The sequence below is a fragment of the Pinus tabuliformis genome, chromosome 6, assembly GCF_031772625.1.
Source record: "Pinus tabuliformis cultivar Carrire ecotype Pingquan chromosome 6, CPIR1, whole genome shotgun sequence".
Lineage (NCBI taxonomy): Eukaryota > Viridiplantae > Streptophyta > Pinopsida > Pinales > Pinaceae > Pinus > Pinus tabuliformis.
The window spans coordinates 977,885,832-977,900,419 of NC_142292.1; the positions used below are offsets into that span (position 1 = coordinate 977,885,832).

At 39.7% G+C, this 14,588-nt stretch overlaps 1 protein-coding gene across 8 annotated transcripts in view; it reads left to right on the forward strand.

Moving 5' to 3' along the window:
* Positions 1-14,588, forward strand: part of LOC149262266 (protein LOW PSII ACCUMULATION 1, chloroplastic-like) — a 428,465-nt gene that overhangs the window by 257,787 nt on the left and 156,090 nt on the right. For all 8 annotated transcript variants that reach the window (XM_089423821.1, XM_089423853.1, XM_089423857.1 and 5 more), the window contains exon 7: positions 941-1,041. In XM_089423821.1, coding sequence (XP_089279947.1) covers positions 941-1,041 — 101 coding nt within the window. The remainder of the gene's footprint in view (positions 1-940; positions 1,042-14,588) is intronic.

Sequence of the window (14,588 nt, forward strand, 5' to 3'; positions counted from 1 at the left end):
TGATTAGATATATGGGGTCCATTTCTAATAAGGCATAACTATGTTGACTTGTATGACATTATTGACAAACACAAATTTAGCTACCATGTCATGACTCATACATGATACCTTATGATGATCCTATTGCGTGTTAATTAGTCTACATGAAGAAGTGCTACCATTCATAATAGAAAGAGCAGTCACTTGAATAAGATCTATGTAAGGAACTTAGAAACTTCATCTTTGACAAATTTGAAATTGTTGTTGTCTATAATAGTATAATCTGAGAGGGCATATTATATGTGTACCAATTTAATGTTTATTTTGAATTATAATTTAACTCAGATTTATGTTTGTCATGGGATCTTTACTTGATTGTTTGAATGCCTTTGAGTTAATATATTAGGAGGCATTAGCTTTCATGACCATTGCTTTGTCTCTTAGTACATTTTTGACACTGGGAGAAATTTAGCAGTACTCTACAGATGGAGAAAATCTATATTTTCTATTAGTGCAACCTCTATAGAGTTTTAATTTAGTTTTCATTAAAAAATTATTTTTTTTAGTCATATTTCTTGTGGCATTGGAAGGATGGAGAGATACTCATCTTAGAAATCATATTTTTTTTTGAGTTACAATAACTTCTTTGTTAAATTTCCTTCTTCAGCATGCATTTGTGAGCAAAATTATAGTACTTGAAGCATTAAAACTATATTACTTGAAACATTAAACATGCTCTTAGAGTTAGTGATATAGTATACGTAAATGAGAAAATTCCTTTATCAATCTCATAATGTTTCATGCATGAAGACTCTAAGAAAACCCTTTACACTCATACCTTTGATTAGTATTAGGCTTTGATGGCAACTCATTTCTTGATTCTATTTTGGTAGTTTGTGGTCATTTGCTTAATTTGGTGAGAAAATTATTGTTGAATATGGTTAATTTGGATATCTGGCAGGGTGAATTTGAAAAGCGAATGCAAGATATTGCTTCCAAGTCAATAGCACAAGTTGAAAAACGATTCAAGGCAGAGGTTGTTTCTCCTAATGAATGGGAAAGGTTGATGCTTCTAGTTTATCCTTTATAATTCAATGATTTTATTACGATGTCAAGTGGTGATGATATCATTGTATGGATAGTTTCATTGTTTTATTTGCTTTTGCTATGACTTTGATAACGTTTATAGTGTGTGATGCAATCTAGTTGGGTGTAAAATGTCAATGAATGCATTAAAGAGTTTCTTTGCTTCTTTCACTTTCATTATAGGCACCTTTTGTTTTTTTTGTGGTTGAAAACTTTAGTTTGCTGACTGTTATCCCCTCTCACCTAGGGGTAGCTAGAGGAGATCATTTTTCCATGAACCGAATTGTAGATAGTGGTCCCTGAGATGAAGACCAACATTCTCCATAGATAGGAGCCCCTTAGATGCCTCTGTTGGAGAATCAAGTAGGGCAGCTATTTAAACAATTCTCCTTATCTTTAATAATTGCTTGTGAACTTTAGTTAGCTTCTTCTTATTCTTTATCAGATTATTCTCATCAAACAATTATCAAGAGCATAAACAATAAAGACATTAGACACAGTAAGTAGGCTCCAGGCCACAAGGCAAAACCCCTCCAAGGGGAAAACCCAAAAAGAATCTCCTCTTCTTATAGAATCAGATCAAATGAGAAAGCCAAGACCCAAACTTCAAGACCAAGACCTCCTCCAAGCACCAAGTCAGCCCTCCAAAAGATCTCCTTCAAGACAAGACAAGGTCAACCAAAGTCAACGAAGGTTAACTTCCTTAAGGTTTGCTTCAATCAAAGTTTCGACCTTCAATTCAGATCTACAACTTCGGCCTGCAACTTTCGGCACTGCAACCATTGCAGGAACCCTAGAATCTTCCACATGTGAGAGAAAATGATAAAAAAAATCATATTTTCGGTTTCTTCTTGAGATGCTTCCTTCTCCTAGACCTTCGGTCCCTTTTTTCTTCTTTTTTGCTTGAGATCGAAGCACATAAGTGTGTGCTAATAAGTCGAGCTATCTTTCTTTATATACCCTTCATATGAGGTCGAATAGGCCTATCCTATGCCGACTTTTCATAGTGAGGATCGACTTGGTCTTTGGAGGTCATTTTGACTTTCTAGACTCAAAAATAAATTCTTTTACATGTTACAACTTGCCCAAATGGGTCTTATACAAATGATATTGACTCTCTTGACTCATGACAAATATTTTCCTGACTTGATAAACCCTAGGAGCATGAAATACATGCTTGACCTAATTGACCATTCAAAAGGAGCCAGGAAACCCATGCTAGAAGATAATATTTTTCTTTCTTATTTTGCTTGTTACATAAGATATACATAATGACACGAGTACAATGACAATTATGAAGACCGAAACTAGTTACATTTTCCAACAACCTCTTATGTATATATATATATATATATATATATATATATATCATGCTTAACTCACTCACTTGATTAGTATACTCATTTGATGATGTTTGTTTAACACAAATGAGGTACATTGGCCATTGTTTCATACCAAGTGTTTACATTTATTATATTAGGCATTTAAGTAAGGATCATGGTTTGAAGTCAAATAATGACTCATGATGCTTGGAAGTTATGCTTGTTGCCTTATTTCGTATTGGTGGTCATTAATTCTCTCTAGTCATTTGTAACTACCCTGACAAATTTCTTTCCTTATTTGGGAGGGGCATGAATAGGAGGCTTAGATAGAGAGCATGTCCATATCCTTCCATACTTAACAAATTTTTCTTTCATTCATTTTTTTCATTTTCCTCATTTTTGAGTTGGTTGTTGTCAATTACTCATTTTGGTTTGTTGTTTGTCTCATCCTATGAGAAGAAGGGGCTTGTAAATGCCTAGAGGTTGATGTTGCTAAAAGAAAGAACAAAATAGCCACTGGCAAAATGTTAAAATGCAAAATAAAGGCAAGGGATGAATCATAAAGTCAAAAGCCAATTTAGCTTGACCTCTATTGTCTTATATGAAACCAACACCCCTAGTCCCATGCATATCATGATGATCAAAATAAAAGGGACTTAAAGAACATTCCAACTCGTCTAAGCAATGAACTGCTCATGGCAAAATGGGGATTCAAAAAAGCAATCAATGAAGCTTGCAAAACAAAGTTAATCAAAGAAAAGGTAAAAGGCTAAGGGGCAATGTTACGAGTTAGCGCTCAAATTCCCTAGAGCAAAAGTCCCAATATTACCAAGGGTAGAACCTAAGGATATGTAATGCCCCTTCTCAATAAATTTTGTTAAGGGAAGAACTACCATTTTTGCAATTTTGAAGCCAACAAAATTTTTGGACACCAACTTAGGAAAAGTGGGTCAAGCATTTGAGTTGGTGGAATGTGGGGGCCACCCCCACATGAAGTTCGCACCCCTTGAAGGAAAAGTTCGATTTGGATAAGTGAGGTCAAAATATTTGATGGAGGGTCCCACAAAGGGAAGGAAGGAAACGAATATAAATAGGAGGAGGGGGGAAACTATTGGGACCTTTTGATAACTTGACATTTACCATAGTTGCTCTAGTTGTTCAGCGGAGTCACAAGTGCTATTTAGCACCATAGTTTTCCAAGGAGAATTGGAAAACTCACCCTTTCTTTGCTGGATCTTGAGTGCCACCCTAGGCAGGTATTTCTAAATTTAGTGGAGAGGGAAATTGTGGGAGATTGTGATGCCTTTCAACGATTTTCCTTACCCAGTTCGTACTCCAGGGAAAACGCAAGAGCAAAGTTGTACCGCTCAATAAAGCGAGTTTCTAGGGTATTTTGGCCAGAGAATTTTGAAGGAATTTCACTAGGGGTGGACCAACACTAATGGGAATATTTAGAGTTGGAGGTTGCTGCTTTGGGGAGGGTCGAATTTGTCATCTTTGGGTCTGCGTAGGGGGTCACTGGGCAGAAATTCGTGGAGCTAGGATTTGCCCTCTTGTGCCAGATTTTGGGGAAGAAACTCTCTCCCTCTTCTGGAGGCCATTTTTGGAGCATTTCTACAACAGATTGAGGAGAGATAAGGGCCATATACAACAGTTGGGATTTTGGGGGACACAGTTTCTGGCAAGCAGGGCATAGCACAAAAATTGGGTAATTCCAAACAACAAGAAAATCTGGCAGAGATATTCCCTAAGCAACCCTGGCACTCGTGTTCCCTGTACTCGTGTTCCTGCACTTGCGAGTTCCTGCACTCGTGTTCCTACACTCTCGCGCGTTCTTCCTCTCACGTGTTCCTGCACTGACGCGTTGTTGCACTCGCGTTCCTGCACTCACGCTTTCCTGCACTCGCGTTCCTGCACTCACGCATTCCTACAGTCACACGTTCCTACACTGGGAATAACTTAGCCTCTTGCTACTGCGTCTTCGGATCTGAAAATCTTCCTCCGGATCACTATCCCTGCCCCTCTACTGCAAAAGATCTTTTCAATCAGAATTTCCTCCTGAGAACTTCTCACTTCAGAAATTCGATCTCTTGATCTTTCGGTGTATTTTCCAAATGACCCTCCAACCCCTTCTTATGTCTTCCTGTTGGACAACCAATGGCCTAGATTAACCCTAAGCAAAGGCTCAGATCATTTTGACTTGATCTTCGTCTTTATCTAGAAGATTCACCCACAATTAGATTGATACCCATTAATATTTTAATTTTCCTAAGTTTAGACTTAGGAACTTCATTAAAAATATTAATATTTTTAATATAATCGTCTCTGGGTGGAATTTCTCAAAGCAATTTCTGGGTTCTTTGGAATGCATGTGTCCAAGACTCCCTGCAAAATTTGAGGCTTCGAGCACATTCGATGCTACCCCAAATCAACACTCCCTCTTAGCGAGGAATGTGCTTTAACAATATACTGCTACTGCATACTGCTCTCACTCTGAAGCATCATCCTCTGCGCTGCTGATGTTTGACATGTTGTCCACCAACTATTGTGTTGCTGCTGCTACTGTACTGCTACGTTTGACATTGCCACTGCCAATGCTACATCTGTACTGCAACTCCCTCTCAAATGCTGCATCTGCTATGCTGCTAGCACTACCATTGCTAACACTATATCCGTACTGCAACTCAGTTGTTGAGTGTAATATCCCATTTCCAGGATAACCCTCAAACCCAGGGAAACTCCAACCAAACACGTCCAAATGATATAGTGACTGGGAAACTCAAAGTGATAAAAATAACAGTGGTACAACATATAACAATGTGAACATGAAATATAAGCAGATACTCAAGAAATGTAGAGAGAAATGCTAAGCCATTTTATTATACTGAGTAATGGAATGAGTACAGGAGGTGATCAGAAAAATGGCACCTTGACTTGCACAAGGCAAGTGAAGAAATACACTCAGAATAGCAAAGGAATGGCCTGTCTCTCAACTGCGTCCGAGCTGCTGGAGAATTGTGTGCTGCTGCTATTGTTGGAAATCAAATGAGGATTTGGGGTTGTTCCCCTTAGAAAATGTTGAAACTTTGAAATCAGACTCTCCTCAAGAAACCCAGAAAAACCCAGAAAGATTTTCTGAAATAGCCGACCCTCGAAAATCACCCCCTTGGGGATCTACGCTGTCCCTCAAGGCTCTGTGCTACCACTGAATAGAATCCACCAAAACTCAGCCTAAAACTCTGCCAAAATCCTCCAGTATGCAAGAACTGATCCCTTGCTCAATCTCCCAGCTCTAATCCTCCACAAAACCCCCAATCTGGAACTCCCACCAAAAGAATTGCGTCCCTCTCTCTCAAGACTGCGCAGTCCTCAAATGCTCAGCTCCTCCACAATGCCAAAGATCAATCCTACTGCAAAAGACTGCTGGAAACTACCTTGCCTGAGTAGGCACTCGAAGTCCCCCGGGGCTAAGGGTGAGATCTTCGAACGAAGACACTCAATGCACTAAACAGTGCTGCAGACAGGCTAAACAGCCAGCGTGCTCCAAGTCGAAGTGACTAGCTCAAATGCACATAATCGAATGATAAAATGAGGAGGCTCCCCTCTCCTTTATAGCGTTGGCCTCTCTCAATCCCAAGGCCCACCTCCTCCAACGTAGTCCCTCTCTTGCCACATGTTCCTTTCCATCTGCGCAGTCCCTCCAAGTGTTTGCATGGGTCCCCTCTCTGCATGGTCCTTTGGCCCCCTTGGCTCCCCTTTAAGTCACAACATAGTGCTACTAGGGAGTGACTTTATTCTAAAGGTGAGTTATGTTCCCCTTTTCCTCACCTTTTTATTTATAAATGACTATAGAAGGAAAAATTGAGCAAAATCGAATATTCCAATTAGCCATGGCTAATTAGGAATATTACATTGAGAGAAGCAATTGAAAGCACCTAAAACTGGATAAGTATTTCGTGGATACACTTTGTTTCTGAAAGCCTGATTGCTGCTAGTCCAACGCTATATTCTGAAGCCACCGCCTTGTTGAAGCTCTGCACTGTGCCTCCATGCACTGTTGCCTCTGTGCTCTGCGTTGCTCAAGTTTTGGCGCTGCTAACTATTGCATCTATCGCACCAACACTCCATGGCACCAACTGAAAACTCCTCCATCCCGCTACTACTGATCATGGGCTCTCGTAGAAAGGTGATGATCCAAGAGGTGGGTTGCTTAAGAATCATGCCCATCTGTAGCTCTATCGAACTACAATTCTGTATCATCCCACCTCCCTCCTGCAAGTATCTTGGCTATCATGGCAAACTCCTCCTCCTGTTTGATCTTTGCGGTTGCAACCTTAGGATCGTGCTTATCATCCTTGTCCTTTTTCTTCAAGGGACACTGGGATGCATAGTGGCCCATCTTGCCACATCTGAAACACTTCACCTTGGAGATGTCATTCTTTCGTCTCTGTTGCCCCTGTTGCCCCTTCGATGCAAGGGCTGCGTTATCCTCCTCCTGTACTTTGGGCTTCGACCCACTGCTGCTGCTGCTTCCGTCAAGTTTGACCTTGACTAGGACTCTCCTCAGCTCTTCTTGTTTTAGAGTTGCCCACATCTCATCCTAATTTGGCAATGCTGCTTTGCCCAGGATACTCTGGACAAAGACTTTCCATTCATCTGAGACATAATTTAGAGCCAATCTCACTAACTCTGAATCCTGAGGTGTATGCCCCACAGCTGACAACTCATCACAGGTCTCCTTCAACTTCGTGAGGAATGGATCCACACGTTCTCCCTTTTGCATTTGCGTAGATCTCAACTTCTATTCCAAGTATATCTTCTGGTGCTCGGAAGATCCCTGATACAATGTGGCCAAAGCATCCCACATCTCCTTAGCAGTTGCTTTGCTAGCAACGTGGCACTCCACGTGATCCTTTAATCCATCCAAGATCATCCTCTTGGCCTTTGCCATTTCAACTCTGTACTTCTTCAGCAGATCTGCATCCACAGGGACAACTACCACACTATCAACATACGTCTTGAGGGCATGATCATCTAGAAGGAAGGACATTCTAGCATCCCAGATGATGTAGTTGGAAGCTCCGTCCAACTTGTCCTGATCCCTCAAGCCAGTGTTTGCCATATCCTTCGAAAACTGTCGAACAACTCCCTCTTTCTCCCTACTGCGTAGCTTCTAGGCTGGCTTACACACTCCTTGATGGAGCTGGTAAGTTTGCTGCTCCTCTGTTGCTCTGCAAATGAGAAACACTGATTTCTTCGGCAAGAAATCACTGAGGAAGTATTCCCTCACTATGCGATCTGCTTCCTTCTTCCAACGGCTTTTCTGCCCAGCACTCAGCTTGCAGAAAACTGCGTCCCTCTAGCTCTTTGTTGATGCTCTGCGTGGTTCCCTTTGCCTTGGCAAATTCTCGATCCGACAGTCTTACCTCTCTATCAGCTCACTCAGAGAGAGATACCCACGAAAATATAACCCTCCTGGCTAGAACTGTGCAATCCCTTAGGGGATTCAAACTACTGCTTGTTGTAGCTAGTTAGCCCTTGCTTCAGTGCTAGATTTTCTCTCCCTGTTTCACATCAACAACTCTAATACCATGTGAAAATTCCTAGATCTAACAATCTTAGGAATCCTACTGCAACCAACTGAATCTACTTCACCTAGATCGTAAATTACATTACAAACTTATTTCAGATTTCTACTTGAAACATTGAAATAAATTACTGAAGCAGACTACACCAAATTAAATATGATTCCGAAACATAGAAACTGAGCAAGGAAATACAAACACATAGGACACTGTTGTTTTTGGACAAATGTCCCTAGAAAAACTGGTGCAACAGTTCAGAGGGTTTTATTTTATTATGCAGTAGTGAAATCTGAGTACATCTATGGATGCGTAACTAGGAATCCAAGCAACAAGAAAATCTGGCAGAGATATTCCCTAAGCAACCTCGACACTCGTGTTGCCTGCACTCGCGTTCTTGCACTTGCATTCCTACACTCTTGCATTCCTACACTTGCGAGTTCCTGCACTGGGAATAACTCAACCTCTTGCCTTTGGATCTGGAAATCTTCCTCCAGATCACTGCCCCTGCCCCTCTACTGCAAATGATTTCTTCGATCAGAATTTCCTCCTGAGAACTTCTCACTTCAGAAATTCAATCTCTTAATCTTTCGGTGTATTTTCCAAATGACCGTCAAGCCCCTTCTTATATCTTCCTCTTGGACAACCAACGGCCTAGATTAAATCCTAATCAAAGGCTCAGATCATTTTGACTTGATCTTTGTCTTTATCTAGAAGATTCACCCACAATTAGATTAATACCCATTAATATTCTAATTTTCCTATGTTTAGACTTAGGAACTCCATTAAAAATATTAATTATTTTAATATAATCGTCTATGGGTGGAATTTCCCAAAACAGTTTCTAGGTCCTTTGGAACGCATGTGCCCAAGCCTCCCTGCAAAATTTGAGGCTTAGAGCACATCCGATGCTACCCCAAATCAACGACCCTCGCTATTAGGGATGGTAGCATAACTTAAATCCATTTGCAAACTACCCCAATATCAACTCCCCACTTTCTAGACAATAACATCCCCCAAGCATCAGGCACATCAATCGCCACAATATCCATGGTGATCATAATGTTCGGATGTACAACCAAGTGGACTTGAAGATATTTTATCAAACCACAAACTTCAATGATCTTTGAGTCCATTGCACAAATGTTGTGGTAGGGTCTAGAAATCCTCAAATTTAACTGATTCATGACTTTCTTAGTCATGACACAAGATGATGCCCCAGAGTCAAACATACAATTGTGTAAAAGCATTCCATTGACCAACATAGTGATGAAAAAAGGTCGGTGGTCTTTGTTATCTCTACACATATCACTACTTTGCAGAGTGATAGGGGCATCCTCATATCTATCCTTAGAAAAATTAGGCATTTCTTTTCCATTTGGAGCATCAATGGCTTTCAACAATTTATATCTTTGGGAGGGAATCTTCATGATTTCAGTGACAAGAACTAAAATCTTAGCATTATTAATCCATCCACCCAAGTCAATCTTCAACTTCGATGTGGGTGGTGTGAAAATTCTATCACTGCAACATCTGATTTACTTTTCCTACTTATTCTTCAATAAGTTATTTATGAAATTCCTTCAATAAACATTAAAATAAATTCTACTACAGATATCACACTGTAATACAGAAACAAACACATGTACAATAATCAACACATTGACACAGATATTTTGGACAACAACCCCCGGAAAAACCCAATGTGGAAAAACCAGTGCAGCAAGAGAGGATTTTTTTTTATCCAGCAATTCTTCAGTACAATAGGGTGCCAAGCTGGCTTACCCATAGAGAAAAAAATTCTCCAACACTTCTCATAGTACCAGCGTCAGCTTGGCTGACCTCTGCGTGACTCCTAGACACTTTGCATCAGCCCCTGCTTGACTGCGTCAACCCTGGGCCTCTCTGCATCACCCACGCAGGCACTCTAGTGACGACGCAGTCTCCTATTGCCTCTGCGTCTTCCTCTCTTGCCCCAGCGCTGGTCTCTAGTGGTTGATCGTGTCTCTTTGTTCTATACTTTCTGCCTCCTAACTGCTCACTAGACCATTAGTTCGAATTTCTCAGCTAACCCTGCTCCAAAAATTGAATTGACTGGTCTCCTTCAGTATGTTCTCCAAGTGATTCTCAAGCATCCTCTTATACTTTTCTCGTTGACAAATCAACGGTCGAGATTAAGTCCCTAATCAACAACTAAGATTAACTCTAGCTTGATCCATGACTTTTGGACACTTCTAACACAGTTTTATATTAATTCACATTAATATTTTATTTTCCCTAAGTTTAGACTTAAGGACTCCATTAAAAATATTAATTATTTTAATATCTCCCAATCTGTTTAGAATCTGCCCAAACTGTTTCTCGGTATTGGAGATCTCATGTGCTTTAGCCTCTCCACCAATTTTCGTGGCTAGAGCACATCCGATGCTACCTCAAATGAACACTCCCTCGTAGTGAGGACTGTGCTCTAGTAATACTCCTCACTGAGTATCACCCTGACCATCCGGCATCAGTCCCTGTGCTGATGCTAAGCCTCCCTACCCAACATCCTCTGCACTGCTGTGCCCATGGCTCTGCTACTGCCAATGCTACATCTATACGACAACTCCCTCTGCAACTGTGTTGTTGTTGGTCCTTTCGCCCAACACTGCATCCGCACTGCAACTCCCTCTGCATCCGTGCTGTTATCACTCCCATTTCTGCTACTAAAAGAGGTTCTTTACCATCCCCATCTTTTCCCTGAAGTTGTCAAACTTTGTTCTTCCAAGGGCCTTGGTGAGGATGTCCACCACCTGTTCTCCTGTAGGAGTGTAGCTCAACTGTACAACTCCTCGTTGGACACAATCCCTGACAAAGTGATACTGGATATCAATATGCTTCGACCTATCATGAAACACTAGATTCTCAGAGAGCTTGATGCAACTCTGATTATCGCACATGATCCTGGTCGCCTCCATATTCCTTCTGAACAGGTTCACAAGCAGTGTTCTAAGCCATATGTCCTCACATGAAGTTGTGCTCGCCGCCATATATTTTGCCTTAGATGAGCTTAGAGCCACGAACTTCTATTTCCTACTGCACCAGGAGATCATTCCTGATCCAATGTTGAAACAGTACCCAGAGGTACTTTTTCGATCCACTGAACTTCCTACCCAATCTGCATCAGTAAATCCACTCAAACTGATATCTTTACCTTTGGCGTACAAGATTCCATAATTGACTGTTCCCTATAAATACCTGAGAACGTGTTTGGCTGTTGCCCAATGTGCCCTCTTCGGTTCCACCATGAATTGACTAAGGGTGTTGACAGCGTAGCAAATGTCTGGCCTAGTATTGACTAGATACATTAGGGACCCTATGAGCTGCCTGTATAGGGTGAGATCAACATCCTTATCTTTTGATGCATCAATCTTCTTCCAGTTGGTGATCATTAGAGTAGCCATGGGTCTACAGTCCTCCATCCTGAATCTTTTCAGGATTTCTGTAGCATGTTAAATTTGGGTAGCATCGGATGTGCTCTAGCAACGAAACTTGGTGGAGAGTCTAAGGCACATGAGATCTCCAATACCCAGAAAGGGTTTGGGCAGATTCTAAATAGTTTGGGAGATATTAAAATAATTAATATTTTTAATATAATCGCTAAGTCTAAACTTAGGGAAAACAAAATATTAATGTGAATTAATATGAAACTGTGTTAGAATGGTCCAAAAGTCATGGATCAAGCCATATCTAATCTTAGTCGTTGATTAGGGACTTAATCTCAGCTGTTGATTTGTCAACAAGAAAAGTATAAGAGGAGGCCGGAGGGTCACTTGGAGAACACACCGAGGGAGACCAGTCAGTTCAATTTCTGGAGCAGGGTTAGTTGAGAAATTGAACCAGTGGTCTGATGAGCATTCAGGAGGCAACAAGTATGGAATAGAGAGATAGGAGATTAGTGCAGAGGCAGAAAATGCAGACGCAGGGCCAGAGGGAGTCTTGCAGAGGCAACAAAGACTGCGCGAGCTAGCAGGGCCTGCATCATCCACGCAAAGGCTGCAGGAGTGACGTAGAAGGCCAGAGAGGCTGTGTAGAGTCTCAATAGGCTGACGCAGAGGGTTTTTAGGCCATGTAGATGTCAGTAGGGTTGACACTACGTTTAGAAGAAGTGCTGAAGAATTTGTCTATCTGTGGGTAAGCCAGTTTGGCACCCTGTTGTACTAGAAATTTGCTAAATAATAAAATCCTCCCTTGCTGCACCAGTTTTCCCACATTGGGTTTTTCCGGGGACATTAATCTAAAATATCTTTGTCAATGTGTTGATTCTTGTGCATATGTTTGTTTTTGTATTACAGTGTGATATCTGCAGAATAACTCGTTAAAGCTTCGAAGAATTCGCTATCTCATCGAGAACCGAAGGAGCGAATCCCTGGTGTCCTTCTTCCTTATGTTCAGGGGACTACTGATAAGATCGGTAGGATTCTCAGGTCGCATGATGTTCCTGTGACCTTTAGGCCCCTGAACACCATTCGCATGTCCCTCAGATCAGCAAAGGATCCTATCGACCCTAAAGATATGAAAGGTGTGTACTTGATCCCCTGTTCTTGTGGGACCCCCTACATTGGGGAAATTGGTCGCTCCATTAACCAGAGGATTAGTGAGCATGCTGCTGATCTTAAGCATAGGCGTACTAAGTCTTCCGCTTTGGCTGAGCACGCCGAGAAAACCAATCATCATGTTTGTATTGAGGAAGCTAGTGTTATTGCTAAGGTTTTGCACTTCCATCATCAGAAATTTAGGGAAGCGCTTGAGATTGAAAAGAGGCCGAGTAATCTCAATAGAGATGATGGCTGGAAAATTAGTCGATGTTGGGTCCCAGCACTCTCGTCCTAGTCCTCGTTTTTTTTTTAGTAGTATTATTTTTATGTATTTATTTAATTTAATTAATTAATTATTTATTTATATTTTTTACTCATTTTGTTTTTCCTTCCTAATTTTCCTTCTTATTTTTAATAATTTATTTGTAACGAAATATTATCACTAAGTATTTTTAATTACTAATCTAACTTAAAAAAAAAAAATTTAATTTTTGAATTATATAATCATTTTATTTTAGGGGGTTGGTCCCCCTAGGTAATATAATTTAACATAATTTTAATATAATGTAATAATATAATTTTAGATAATTTTAATAATATAATATAATTTTAATTATATTATATTATGTAGTAATAATATAATTTTAACTTTAGATATAATTTTAATTATATTTTAATTTTAATTTTAATATAATTTAGTTTTAATTATATTTTAATTTTAACATAATTTTAATATAATTTAATATAATTTTATCATTACAAACTATTATCATATAAGTTTCATTAATAAAAAAGTTTTCACTTAATTATTTTATTTTTCTAAGGGATTGGTCCCTCTATGAGAAATATTTTTTTCCCTTAGATATAATTTTTTAATTATTTATCTCTAACTAACTATTTTTATAAATTATTTTTACTAATTGAACATAATTATTTATTTATTTTATTTTTATTTTTATTTTTATTTATTTATTTTTTATTTTTATTTTTTGAGGGACTGTCCCCCTCTAGGGTAATTTTTCCCCTTAGATATGATTTTATTTATTTGTCTTTAACTAACTATTAACATAAATTATTTTTTGGTTATAATTGAACTAACTATTATATATTTTTAATTATTATTTTTAATATTTTTATCACATTATTAATTTATTTAAAGGGCTGGTCCCCCCGGGTAGCATTTTTTAGGATTCCTAGTCAAAAGTAGCTGTTAGTCTTTTTAACCGCTGGGGGCTTTGCTCTGCCTATTTAAACTGCTAGGCTGGATCTGGTTCTTCAACTTGTCCTGACGATGAACCACACTGGTTGGTTCGAAACGCGTCGACAAATGATGTCTCATGTGACCTTCGCCGAAAAATATTTTTTGTAAACTTGATATGGATCACAGAAGCCTAAACTCTAGCAGTATTTATTTTAATGTTTATTGAAGTGATTTCATGAATAACTTATGGTGGAATAAGTAGGAAAAGTAAATCAGTTACTGCAGTGATAGAATTTTCACATGGTATCAGAGGAAGTAATCAAAGACAGAAAGGGAAAATCAGTTATGGGTCGAGACCACAATGCAGAGGCATCCACCTCAGGGGACTTACACAGATTTTCAGAAGATTGCACAAGAGAAAGAGATTTCGATTTCTCTATGTTGGCTTCCAGGCTGGAAGAAGAAGTGGCGTGCATGACTAGTGCTGCATCATCAGAAGTATGGTATATAGACAGTGGAGTCTCGTGGCATATGACGGGAATCAAGGAGTGTTTCTTAGAATATCGAGAAGAGAAGATGAACTTTCAGATCACCATGGGGAACAAGCAAAAGTGTACTCCAGTAGAGAAGGGTACCATAGTTTTTTAGACAGAATTGGGAGAGCGGTCCTGTGCCACAAATGTGCTGCATGTACCAGGATTGGGGATGAACTTACTTTTCGTGTCACAACTACAAGGCAAGGGCTATGACGTCTACTTCATTAAGGAAAAGGTATACGTCAAACACCCGAGATGGAAAAAGAAAGTGCAGATCGGGATCAAAAGTAATCGGTTGTATAGAT